The 13703-nt window shown below is 33.8% G+C and overlaps 1 protein-coding gene across 2 annotated transcripts; it reads left to right on the top strand.

The window, feature by feature from the left end:
• The first annotated feature begins 8404 nt into the window (after positions 1 to 8404).
• On the top strand, positions 8405 to 12433 carry LOC131651200 (stress response protein NST1). 2 transcript variants are annotated; one of them, XM_058920868.1, is made up of 5 exons: positions 8405 to 9101; positions 10986 to 11193; positions 11619 to 11875; positions 11981 to 12086; positions 12170 to 12433. In XM_058920868.1, the coding sequence occupies exons 1-5, from the start codon at positions 8549 to 8551 to the stop codon at positions 12252 to 12254; spliced, it is 1209 nt and encodes a 402-aa protein (XP_058776851.1). In that variant the 5' UTR covers positions 8405 to 8548; the 3' UTR covers positions 12255 to 12433. The 2 variants fall into 2 exon arrangements, with proteins under 2 accessions (XP_058776851.1, XP_058776850.1); XM_058920867.1 differs by having other exon boundaries at positions 8406 to 9101; positions 11619 to 12086.
• Positions 12434 to 13703: the final 1270 nt, after the last annotated feature.

Genomic DNA, 13703 nt, shown 5'->3' on the forward strand with positions numbered 1-13703 from the left:
TTGTGTAATCTGTACAGCATTGCATTTAATGTTTCACTCTTTTGTCAACTACCTCGAGCCTTGTTTCTGCTGTGTCTACTGACGTTGCCTTTAATAGTTTCTAACGTTCCTTTTGTCAGTCAGCGTAGCCTGCCATCTAGTACTTGCTTCTGGTCTGATGTTTGTGTAAACAACGTTTGAATATCATCAGAGTCAAACAGCTTGGTGCAGAGCATCTTCTTGTCTTCTGACCTTGAAGTGCTTCTGAGTGTGATACCATGAGAACTTCAGTGCTTCTACTTCTGAACTCAAGTTCTTCTGATGCTTCCATAGACCCATGTTCTGATTCTGCTTGACCATCTTCTGATGTCTTGCCAGACCACATTCTGATTTTGCATGCTGAACCTTCTGAGTCAGTGCTTCTTGCGCTGATTTTGTGCATACTCTTTGTATAATTCCTGAAACGGAAATTGCATAGTATTAGAGTACCACATTATCTCATACAAAATTCATATCCTTGTTATCATCAAAACTAAGAATATTGATCAGAACAAATCTTGTTCTAACACCGATCCTTTCAACACTTCTAATAAACCCTATTAAACAAGAAGGACTTGCATCTTCAAGTACCATAGACTGAAATCTTTCACTTCAGTGAATTTCTCAATCTCAAACTTTGTTGTGAAAATGATGCCCAAAAAACAGAATACGATCAGTTTCTTTATCAACAAGAAAACTACAAAGTGAGAATAGAGAGAAGAGAAAAACGATTCAAAGTGGTATAAAACCATGGATTCTTTATTCAATTACACATTATGGAACAATGTTTACAACTGAATCTGAACCACACCACTTTCTCCTCTAATCAGGATTATGTAGAAGTGAGAACTAGTATGCTACTTATAAGAAAACTAAATTATGACTTTCAACTAACATACTAAATAATTAGGGCTAAGAGACTTGCCCAATTCAACATGCTAAAACCTTAGCATATTTCGCTATTTGACTTCGAAAAAGTTTGCAACAACACTAGCTTATAACCTATAAGCTACAATAATTAATAACAACTCAAAATATTGTTAAGTAGATAAACTAAACAATAACAACGTCAACAACTAAAGAACAACATTAACATTCAATCTCAATATAAAAAATAACAATATTAACATTCAATCTTGTTGTGAAAAACGATACCAATAACAAAGTACAATAGGGAATTAGGGAAGATAATAAGAACACAATAATTGGTTATAACTGCTATTCTTTTACTTTCTCTTATAAAACAAGATTACAAGTTTACAAGAATAACAAATAACCTCTCTCACCCTAAATTAGGATTTTCAGCTTAGCAATGATGAGAGACTAGTATGCTATTTATAATAAAACCTAACATACTAACTAATGGGCTTTTTCGGCAAGGCCCATTACACAAGCCAGCTTAATAAACAAGCTAACTTAACAAATTAGGGTTTAAACACTAAACCTAATTTAACATGCTAACAACCCTAGCATCTTCGACACCTGCATGCTCGACCCATCTTCGACTACAGCATGCACACTTCGACACCAGCATGTGAGCAACCTTCGACGTCATGCTTAACCCTGTCGAACTGTCAAACCAAGAAGCTACCCTTCGACCATACTAGAGTTCGACCCAATATCTCACAAATCTCCACCTTGGATCTAACTCTACAACATCAAGGGAACAAACTAGCTTTCTTCATGCAGCTTTATCAACTGCATACAGTGGAAAAACTTGCAACTCGGTAATGTCTTGGTGATCATATCAGCAGCATTGTCTTCAGTCGAAACCTTCAGCACTTGGACTTCTCCACGCTCGATTACTCCTCTGATGAAATGCAGCCTCACATCAATGTGCTTAGTTCGCTCATGATAGGCTGAATTCTTCGACATGTGTATTGCACTTTGACTATCACATTTAACAGTGATACCTCGACCTTGAAGTTTCAGCTCCTTTGCGAAACCTTCAAGCCACAATGCTTCTTTCATAGCTTCAGTTAAGGCAATATATTCCGCTTCAGTGGTTGATAGAGCAACAACCTTCTGAAGTGTTGCTTTCCAACTAATTGTTGTGCCAAACATAGTGAAAACATATCCAGAGATAGATTTTCTGGAATCCATACAACCTGCATAATCAGAGTAGACATATCCTTCTATTACTGCTTTACTATCTTCACCTAAGGCTCCACCATAAATTAGGACTCTATTCAGAGACCCATTTATGTACCTTAAAATCCACTTTAATGCTTGCCAGTGAGCTTTTCCAGGATTCGCCATGTACCTGCTTATAAGACTTATTGCATATGCTATGTCGGGTATAGTACAGACCATAGCATACATCAAAGAACCAACTATATTAGCATATGGGATGCTATTCATATAGGCTCTTTCGACATCAGTACTGGGACACTGATCAATACTCAACTTGAATTAAGGGTTTGTTGGAGTCACAACTGGCTTCGAATTCGACATTCCAAACTTTTCGAGAATCTTGCGTAGATATGCCTCTTGAGATAAGCATAACTTCGACTTCTTTCTATCTCTTCGAATGTCAATTCCAAGAATCCTGGAAGCAGCTCCCAGATCCTTCATATCGAACTCCTTATTGAGTTCAGCCTTCACCCTCATCACATCTTTAACATTTTTGCTTGCTATGAGAATATCATCCACATAAAGCAACAAAATAACAAATGAATTACCAGGTCGAAATCTGAAGTAAACGCAGTGGTCGAACTGACTTCTAATGAAACTTATGCGTGTCATGAACTTGTCGAATCTCCTATTCCATTGTCGAGGAGATTGTTTCAGCCCATACAAAGATCTCTTTAACTTGCACACATAATCTTCTTTCCCCTTTTCGACATACCCTTCAGGTTGCCTCATCAGGATCGTTTCATCTAGATCACCATACAAGAACGCAGTCTTCACATCCATTTGTTCCAGTTCAAGGTCGAACTGTGCCACCATGACAAGCAACATTTGAATGGACCTATGCTTCACAACAGGAGAAAACACATCATTGAAGTCGACACCTTCTTTCTGAGTGAAACCCCTTGCAACTAACCTTGCCTTGTATCTTTTCGACGTCACTCTTTCAATTCCTTCCTTAACTTTGAAAATCCATTTACAGCTGACTAACCTTGCCCCAACAGGTTTCTTGATCAGTTCCCAAGTGTGATTATCATGAAGAGATTTCATCTCACCATCCATGGCCTTCAGCCATTCAGTCTTATTTCGACTCCTCATAACTTTCTTATAGTCTATAGGTTCTTCGTCTAGGACCTCACTTGCAGAGATTAAGGCATAAACTATAAGATCTGCATACCTAAGTCTCTGAGGTGCCTTGATGACTCTTCTAGACCTATCTCTCGACAATAGGTAGTCATCGACAGTTTCCTCATCCTCAGCATCTTCTGCTTCTTCTTTGACTTCATCTGGAATATACAATTCAGCATCAACATGCTCCACCTCAACAGGAATCTCTACCTGTTCCAGCTCTTCGTCAGATGTTTCTGTACTTCGACCAACATCATCAATTTTCTTAAAAGCCATTTCAGCTTCATTGAAAACTACATCTCGACTGGTGATACACCTCCTGTGACCTGGCTCTAGGCACCATAGCCTATAAGCTTTGACTTTAGTCAACAACCTTATTGACTCATCATGGAGCTTGAATCTCACAGATCCAACACCTGCAATCTTGCAAGCCTTGTTGTTTCCCATCAATACTGATCCACCATCTTGATCACATAATTCCTCGAACAAGTCTTTGTTTGGAGTCATGTGCCAAGTGCAACCTGAATCCATAATCCACTATCTTCTCGAGTCACTGCTTGAAACCACAAGAACATCAGATGATTCAAAATCATCTTGAACAATGGCTGCATTGCCATTATCCTTACCTCCATGATCTTTCAGGCGTTCAGGGCACACCTTTCTTGTGTGACCCTCCTTCTTACAATGATAGCATCGAATGCCAGATGCTTCGCCACTGTAAGACTTCGACTGGCTTTTGCCCTTCTTGTCGAACTTACCATTCTTTCGCAAGAATTTTCCTTTAACGGCCAAACCTTCACCAATAGTCGAAGGTTTATGCTCCTTTCGTTCATTCAAGTCCTTAGAATACAAGGCTGATTGAACTTCTTCAAACGTCAGGGACTCCCTTCCATACAAGAGAGTTTCTTTGAAGTGAGCATGTGATCGAGGCAAAGCGCACAATAGTAACAGCGCTTGATCTTCATCATCGATCTTCACATCAATATTTTCAAGATCAAGAATCAGCTTGTTGAACATATCCAACTGCTCAGCCAACACTTTGTCTTCAACCATCTTGAATGAATACAAAGCTTGCTTCAGGTAGAGTCGATTTACCAGCGATTTGGTCATATACAAACTTTCAAGTTTCACCCATAACCCTGATGCCGTCGTCTCCTTTGATACCTGTCTGAGAACCTTATCACCAAGGCTTAACAAAATTGCGCTGTGTGCTTTCTCGATCATATTTGTCTTCTCCGCTGCCGTTAATGCAGCATTCATGGCTGCCTCTCCCTTCAACGCTTCCAAACAACCCTGCTGAACCAGTAGGGCTTTCATCTTCAAGCGCCACAGACCGAAATCATTCACTCCGGTGAACTTTTCAATCTCATACTTTGTTGACGGCATCTTCTCCACGCTCACCGCACCAATTTGTTGTGAAAAACGATACCAATAACAAAGTATAATAGGGAATTAGGGAAGATAATAAGAACACAATAATTGGTTATAACTTCTATTCTTTTACTTTCTCTTATAAAACAAGATTACAAGTTTACAAGAATAACAAATAACCTCTCTCACCCTAAATTAGGATTTTCAGCTTAGCAATGATGAGAGACTAGTATGCTATTTATAATAAAACCTAACATACTAACTAATGGGCTTTTTCAGCAAGGCCCATTACATAAGCCAGCTTAATAAATAAGCTAACTTAAAAAATTAGGGTTTAAACACTAAACCTAATTTAACATGCTAACAACCCTAGCATCTTCGACACCTGCATGCTCGACCCATCTTCGACTACAGCATGCACACTTCGACACCAGCATGTGAGCAACCTTCGACGTCATGCTTAACCCTGTCGAACTGTCGAACCAAGAAGCTACCCTTCGATCATACTAGAGTTCGACCCAATATCTCACAAATCTCAATCTAAACAATAACAACATTATACAACAACTAAAAAAACAATCTCTCAACAAGAATATATTAACAACAATAATAAACTTATAACATACTTATCTCAATAAAAACTACAAAGTATAACATCCAATCTCAGTTTAGACAACAACAAAAATATTAAACCTCTAGAATTTAGGGTCTCAACAACAACAATATAACATGAGTAATGATGTTTGACGTACAAGATATGTGAATAAGTGAAAGAAATAGTTTTAATCTTTCATTCGGGCAAGTATAAAACGAGAGCCCTAAACGCATATCATAATTCTGGAGGATGATATGTGTTTAGAGCTTTAATTGTTTATGGCTCTTCGTTAGCGTTCTGTATGTGTTGCTTTAGGCAAGTGAAATTGTAAGCTACAAGTTAAGCTACATATACTAAGAATGAACTATTTCATATCGGTTGACAAACATAGTCGAGGTGAAAAATGGCTTATTTCTGGATTTTGAAAAATATGAAGGAAGACATCACTTTTAATGAAATAAAAACATAAACCGTAGTTGTTGGGATTCGAAGCACGTACCATGAATTAGTTTAACCCTCATTTATCTTCTACAACCGACATAATAAATGATACTTTTTGAAGAAAAAAACATGAGCGTCTAATAATTATACCTCAATATTTTGTTCGACAAATGAAATCGGTCACAAAATATATTATTTATAATAATGGTGCTGCATGTCATCGTTATGCTTTTCCAACTGCGGCTCATGCATTTGGACATGCTCTTACTCTTCCACCTCTCTATGTTTATTTCCTTGGGGGATGGATCCCCTCTAGTGGATTTTAATGGATTTTTATCTAGTTTTAATCTTCACCATTAAATTATATTTTTTTTCTCTTACTCATCTTTTTCTTTCTTACGAATGGCTGAGATTCCGCAGGAAGGTTATGACACTAAAGACAATCCCCTCACATTTTCTTGTGATAGAGTTCCGTTTTATCATTCTCTACTTTTGTTTCAACCTTTTCCATTTAAATTACTTGATCACCGACCACACCTGCAAGCACATAAAGAGGAATTGTCATGATTAACATTGTAAAACCTCCACATAGATCTCCACTTAGATGCAGTGGAAGAAACTATTCGACATTTATCTCCGATGTTACAAAGAATCCAATTGTATGCACCATAACATAAATAATTCATGATATATATATATATATATATATATATATATATATATATATATATATATATATATATATATATATATATATATATATATATATATATATATATATATATATATATATATATATATATATATAACCATACAATTTAAACCATACGATCAAATGAGAACTTTGGCTATAATGAGAACTGAGAACTTTTAATAATAACCATACGATTTAAAATCAATGCTCAGATATGCATTTATGTGATATCTATTTAAACCAGAATCTATCTATTAATTATTGTCTCTTAAAATTTGAGTGAAATCTGAGACATTTATTTTAAACCGTATAGTTATTATTAAAAGTTCTCAATTCTCATTATAACTAAAGTTCTCATTTGATACGTCTCATATATATATATATATATATATATATATATATATATATATATATATATATATATATATATATATATATATATATATATATATATATATATATATATATATATATATGGCCCGGCCAAGGCCTAGGCGAGTAAGGCAATGACCTTAGGCCTCATAATTTTAAGCTTTTATTTAGGCCTCACATGCTTAAAAAAATAGGCCTATTTTTAAAATAATTTGTAAATGATCCTTGTAGAAGTATTAAGATACAAGTTAGCGAAGTGGTATTGTAATTTTTCATGGGGCGATATTTCTATGGTTCGATATTATGAGGAAATACTTTTCAGATCCTAAATATTTCTATGGTTCGGTACAGATCCTATATATTTTTACACATTACATGTTGTATACTTGCACTACCTCACACTAATAATTCTATTTTGTTTAATTTAATATATACAGTGTTTTGAAAATTATATATTTAATTTCTAATAAAATTCAAATTTATTTTGTTTTAAATTTTAATAAAAAATATGTTTTTTATTTACAATTGAACATTTTCAAAAGTAAAAATAGTATGATTCTAATTCAACCTAAGACTAAACATATCCATCAATGCTTTTATAATCATTATAATTATGTAATACCTCACACTAATATCCTATTTTGTTTAATTTAATATATACAGTGTTTTGACAATTATATATTTAATTTCTAATAAAATTCAAATTTATTTAATTTTAAATTTTAATAAAAAGGTAAGTTTTTTATTTACAATTAAACATTTTCAAAAGTAAAAATATATAGAATGAATTTAATTCAACATAAGACTAAACATATGCATCAATGCTTCTATAATCATTATAATTATGTAAAAAATAAATTATTAAAACAATATATAATTTTAATACATTGCTTTTTTCTTAAATTATTAAAACTCTATTGTTTATTTACAACAAAAATTATCATTAATCATAAATATTATACTTTCAAATAGACTATATTATGTTTTTTTTTTAAAAAAAATATTTAAATTTTGTCTTAGGCTTCCAAATACCGAGGTGTCAAAGTTTAATTTGACACCAAATCTCAACCATTAATAGTACTCAATCAAACGGTTCATATAAGTAGTGTAATTTTTAGGAGAAATATATTTTTAATTATTTTATTTCAATTAATATCACCGTTTGATCCATTCTATTAACGATTGAGATTTGATGTCAAATTAAATTTTGACACTTTAATGTCATCTGATTATATATATATATATATATATATATATATATATATATATATATATATATATATATATATATATATATATAAACATATTCGAAATATCTTTTATTACAAAGGTTTTGAAAATAAAAAATATTAATAGTTTTATTAAAATTCATAGATGATTATATATACTCGGATTTTTTTATGATTGAATTATCCCAATCATAATATTTTGAAGCTTTTAAACTGAGAAAATTCATAATTTTTAATATTACAAAATGTCCAAAGAAATTTATAAAATTATTCGTAATTTATATATAATAAAAAAAACATATTCGAAAATTTTGTAAATGAAACATTCAGAATGTCTTTTACTCGGAAGGTTCTAAGTAAGGATTTTATTTTTTCATGAATAACAATATATGGCTACGCTAGTGTGTTAGACTAAAAATGATAACCAACTACACCACCACGAAAGCTTACTGATTTTCATTTGCTAATTGTTTTTACTAATTGTTGTTTTCTCAATTAGGATAGTTGTTAAAAAACTTCTTATAAACATTTTATCTGTAAAGGGTGAAGTGAACACTAACAAATAAAACAATGCTCCGAGCAACTGCATTTCCGGCACCGAACAATTCCGTGGCGGTTCTCTCTGGAAACAACACGTGTCCTTATCTTGAAACCACACGTGTCATTTATCCTCGCTCTTCTTTCATTTCGAGGTTCAACCTCCTACATTTCCGGCAACTCCACGTCAAGTGTCCCCGCGCCGTACGCGGCGGTGGTGGATTCGTCCCGGTGGCGAAGAAGCGAGGAAGTGGAAGCGTGAACCTAGTTGAAATTGAGGGAGATTTCAACGACGAAACTGACGAGGATGTTAGTTACGAATACGATGAAGAAGACGAAGAGGAGGTTGCTGATGATGAGGATGAGGATGAGGATGAAGAAGAGATAGTTTCGTCTGATGTGAGGAGAAAATGGTTTGAGAACAAGCCGAAGGGGTTTGGTGAAGGGAAAGTGTATGACACTAAAATCGAAGATAAGCTGTTTGAAGAATTGCAGCAAAGTAAACGAGCACAAGCTGCTAATTTGAAAAGGCTTAAAACAAATCCTATCAAAACTGCCTCCAAAAATGATGCCCAGAATAAGATAGGTAACCCATCAAAATTTGCTTTTTTTAAATTTTGTTTATGAAATTTTGGCTCCTGTTAGCATATGATTTGTTTGGTGAAATTACTATGCTTTTGAATTTTGATGATGGGGTTTTGTTCATTTCCTTGATTTTGTATTGTGATTGTTGACAATGTGAGCATAAAGTATTTTTCCATGGGAGTTGGTTCATCTAAAATGAGGAATTCACTCTTTAAGGTCAAGCAAGTAATCTCAAGTTCTTAACTATTTGAGTATCAATGACCAAGTAATTTCTCATTTTTAATGATATACAAGACTGCTTACTTATTCCTTAATTCATTGAGAAATGCACATTGTAGTTTGTCTTTTAGAATAAAGCTTGTGGGAAACTTGTGGCACACCCAATTTTTATCGGTGTATTAAGACTCCTTATGTTTAGGTCAGTAGGTTTAGTATAGAAGTCCAACAATTATACCAATAATAAAAGAGAACTCAGTGCACAAGGCGCTGACCCTGCAGGGGTTGGGGGTGGTAGATGTACTTAGTCGAGGCTGGCAGCAACCTTATTGTTGTGCCAAAGATTTTCATTCTACCACCAATGCTTATTGTTGTGCCAAAGATTTTCATTCTAGCACCTTATTGCTGGCAGCAACCTTAAGTATGTGGAGCATGGTTAAAGGAGTAAAAAATTACATATAGTGTAAGTGGCATCAATGCTTATTGGTTGGTACAATCAATACATAGCTTGTGCACCAGTGCTTAGTTGTAAAGGAGTTTCTAAAAATATAGTTGTCTTTAGACATCTGCTTTTTATTTTCTAAACATTTTGTATTTTTTTAATATCCTGTAGCACCAACATTTTTGTAATTCGATTTGTACTAAACTGCACAGCTGTTATGTTAATGCTGACTGGAAAGAATTTGAAGGCTTGTAGAAAAATGATGGGGTCTAGTCCAAGACCCCATCATCTTATGCCTCTCAAGCTTACAACTTGAAATTCAACTTTGCAGATGAAATTCACTGTTTTAAATTTTATTTATTAAATTTTGGCTCCTGTTAGCTTTTATGATTTGTTTGGTGAAATCATTATGTTTTTGATGATGAGGTTCTGTTCATTTCCTTGATTTTATTGACAATGTGTGTATAAAGCATTTTTCCATGATTGTTGGTTCATCTAAAATGAGCAATTCACTCTTTATGGTAAAGCAAGTAATCTCAAGTTCTTAACTATTTGAGTATATCCATGTTCAAGTGATTTTTCATTTTCGATGATACAAGCTTGATTGATTATTCCTTATTTCATTGAGAAGTGCAAATTTAATTTGTCTTAGAGGATAATGCTTGTGGGCAACTTGTGGCACACCCACTTTTTGTCGGTGTATCAAGACTCCTTAAGTTTAGGTCATTTGGTTAGTATAGAAGTCTAACAGTTATACCATTAAAGGAAAACTCAGTGCACAAGGCTCTGACCCGCAGGGGGGGTGGGGATGGTAGATGCACTTAGTCTTCCATGTGAAACCGAAGAGGCTGGTAGCAACCTTATTGTTGTGCCAAAGATTTTCTTTCTACCACCAACCAATCCATCGACTTAAGTATGTCAGCACTGTTAAAGGCATAAAAAAGTATGTAAGTGTAAGTGGCTTCAATGCTTATTGGTTGGTACAATCAATACATAACCCGTGCCCTAGTGCTTAGTTGTAAAGAAATTTCTCAAAAAATATTTGTCTCTAGACTTCTGTTTTGTTATCCCCTCACATTTTTGTAATTCGACTTGTACTTAACTGCACAGCTGTTATGTTAATGGTGACTGGAAAGAATTTGAAAACTTGTAGAAAAATGCTTTGGTATTGTCCAAGACTGTCTTTTTATTCCTCTTGAGCTTTCAATTTGAAATTGCACTTTACAGATGAAAAAGTTGTTCCTATCCTAAGCCGAGTGCGTTTGGTGAATCTACCAAAGAAAAGGAAAATCGATAGGGATTTGAAATCAGCTTTTCAAGGGATTCGGGGGATAACACAAATAGTCCCTGCTGTTATTGGAAACAAGAAGACAAGGGATCCTATCTGCAAGGGTTTTGCTTTTGTTGATTTCACGCATGAAGAAGATGCAGTTAGGTGTGTTCTGACCTCAACCTTGTAATAATAATAATGGAAAATAAAGGAATAGTATGTTTAAATTTAATCCATATAATGCATGAAATTATGGTAATGAAAAATATATAACTGGTGATTTCTTCACGAGTTTTCTTGACAATTTTAAAAGTGTTTTATCAGATACATTGGATTTATCATCATGAAAAATATTTGAAATCAGTAAAAGATGGTTTGCTTTTCTTGGCTAGTTTATTCGAGTTTCTTTGTGTTGCTTTACTTGACTTAAATGAAGTGAGGGCATGTATCTAGCATCTGGATCTGTTCAATTTTGATAATTGTACTTGTGTCATTGCAAGACTTTGCTTCTTGTATTGCTTTTTCCAAATTGTTTTTGCTGTACTAGTCTCTTAACATAATTACTAACTCAATTGCTCTCTCTTCTAAAGGTTTGTAGAGTTATACACCGGAAAAACTATTACTTTTGGCAAAATTCAGAAGCAGATAAAATGCGAGTTTGTAAATGAACAGTCTTCCTCTTCTTCTCTTGAATTAAGAAAAAATCACAAGACTGCTCTGCCTCTCTTGCCATCCTTTGAAGAAGATTCAAATGAGGATTCTAATATGGATGATTCTGCCCTAGGTACCTGGGAAGAAACCGATTTAGAATTAGATAATGCAGATGAGCAACGGGAAAGTGATGGGGAGAGTGAAGAGTTTGCCACTGCTTTGAAGTTGGATAGTGATGACAGAGTAGGAATGATAAATAATTCGGAAAACAAGTCACTTCCCTCGAAACAGGTTGATGGAAAGAAGAAAGCACCGGTCAAAGTTGGAAAAAAGAACGCCCCTAAGAAAAAACCAAGTACAAAAGAGAACGCAAAAAAGGTTTTAGATGTTTCTGGATCTGCGAAAAGGTGATTTCCCTGTGCATCATAGTTGTTTTTAGCATGGATTCAATTCTGTGTTCATTTCTCATGAATTGTTGACTCTGGTGCAGGTTAAAGATCAAGGAAAAGGCTTCATTGAGTGACGTTTTCTCCAAGTACGGATCAAAAACTGCCCTGGCTTCAAAGGATAATTAGTAATTTGTTAGTGACCAGTCTAAACCATCACCCAGTATACTAAGAGATTTTTAGTTAGCCATGAAAGCCAATTTTTGTTTAGTGGAAAATGTAGTAGTGGCTTAGTGCAGTATTGTTGTACTATAAATGGATGATCCTGTATTATTAATTGTTATGAATATCAAAACATTCTATTTCCATGTCTCAAGGCTTAGGGTGGGAAGGATGTTTCTGTCAAGGTTGTCAGAATCAAGAGTTTACTTTGAATCGGTGGATTATATTAAAATCGTTTTGTTGAATTGAAAGGGGAAATCAAAATCGCATAATAAAAAATCGCAACCAAAATTGATGGATTCAACTCATAAAACTTTAAGTTTAAAATCATATAACAACCAAGTCTCAAATCTTAAATATAAAAGTACTCAAAATTTTAAAATCATAAAACAAACATAAAACAACTAAGTCTCAAATCTTAAATATAAAATAACAGTTAAATTACCTCCTGGGTCCTTTAAGTTATTTTAATTATAATAAGTTAGTCCTTTATATTTTTTTCGCTACATGTGGGTCCTTTGTGTTAAATAACGCCTTCACTGTTGACCTTTTTCCTGCTTTATTTTGTTCTATTAATTTTCTTTTAACTTTTAAAATTCATAATTCATATTAAATTCGTTTTTGGTCAAAAAATTATGAAAAAATTTCTAAAAATATTTATTCTCATTTTACACTTGGTATAATTTTGTGAGAATTTTATTTTTTGTTTTACTATTTTTTTTTTTAATTTATTCTTTTGCGTGTATTTTAATTAGTTTAAAAATACTTTTATGCACTAAAAAATTCTGAAAATTTTATTATATGATCCTATGATGGTCTCTGGACTATGTTAAGTGAATATCAATACCATTAGTGTCACTTCAACATTTTTGGAAAGGATTTGGGAAAAAGATCAACGGTACAGGCGTTAGTTAACATAAAGGACTCACACTTAGTAAAAAAATATTGTGAGATATTGGATCGAACTCTAGTATGGTCGAAGGGTAACTTCTTGGTTCGACAGGATTAAGCATGAAGTCGAAGGTTGTTCACATGCTTGTGTCGAAGATGCTAGGGTTGTTAGCATGTTAAATTAGGTTTTAGTGTTTAAACCCTAATTTGTTAAGTTAGCTTGTTTATTAAGTTGGCTTGTGTAATGGGCCTTATGGAAAAGCCCATTAGTTAACATGTTAGGTTTTATTATAAATAGCATACTAGTCTCTCATCATTGCTAAACTGCAAATCCTAATTTAGGGTGAGAGAGGTTATTTGTTATTCTTGTAAACTTGCAATCTTGTATTAAAGAGAAAGTAAAAGAATAGCAGTTATAACCAATTCTTGTGTTCTTCTTATCTTCCCTAATTCCCTATTATATTTTGTTCTTGACATCGTTTTTCACAACAAATTGGTGCGGTGAGCGTGGAGAATGTTAGAACA

The sequence above is a fragment of the Vicia villosa genome, linkage group LG2 (assembly GCF_029867415.1).
Source record: "Vicia villosa cultivar HV-30 ecotype Madison, WI linkage group LG2, Vvil1.0, whole genome shotgun sequence".
In the NCBI taxonomy this organism is placed as follows: Eukaryota; Viridiplantae; Streptophyta; class Magnoliopsida; order Fabales; family Fabaceae; genus Vicia; species Vicia villosa.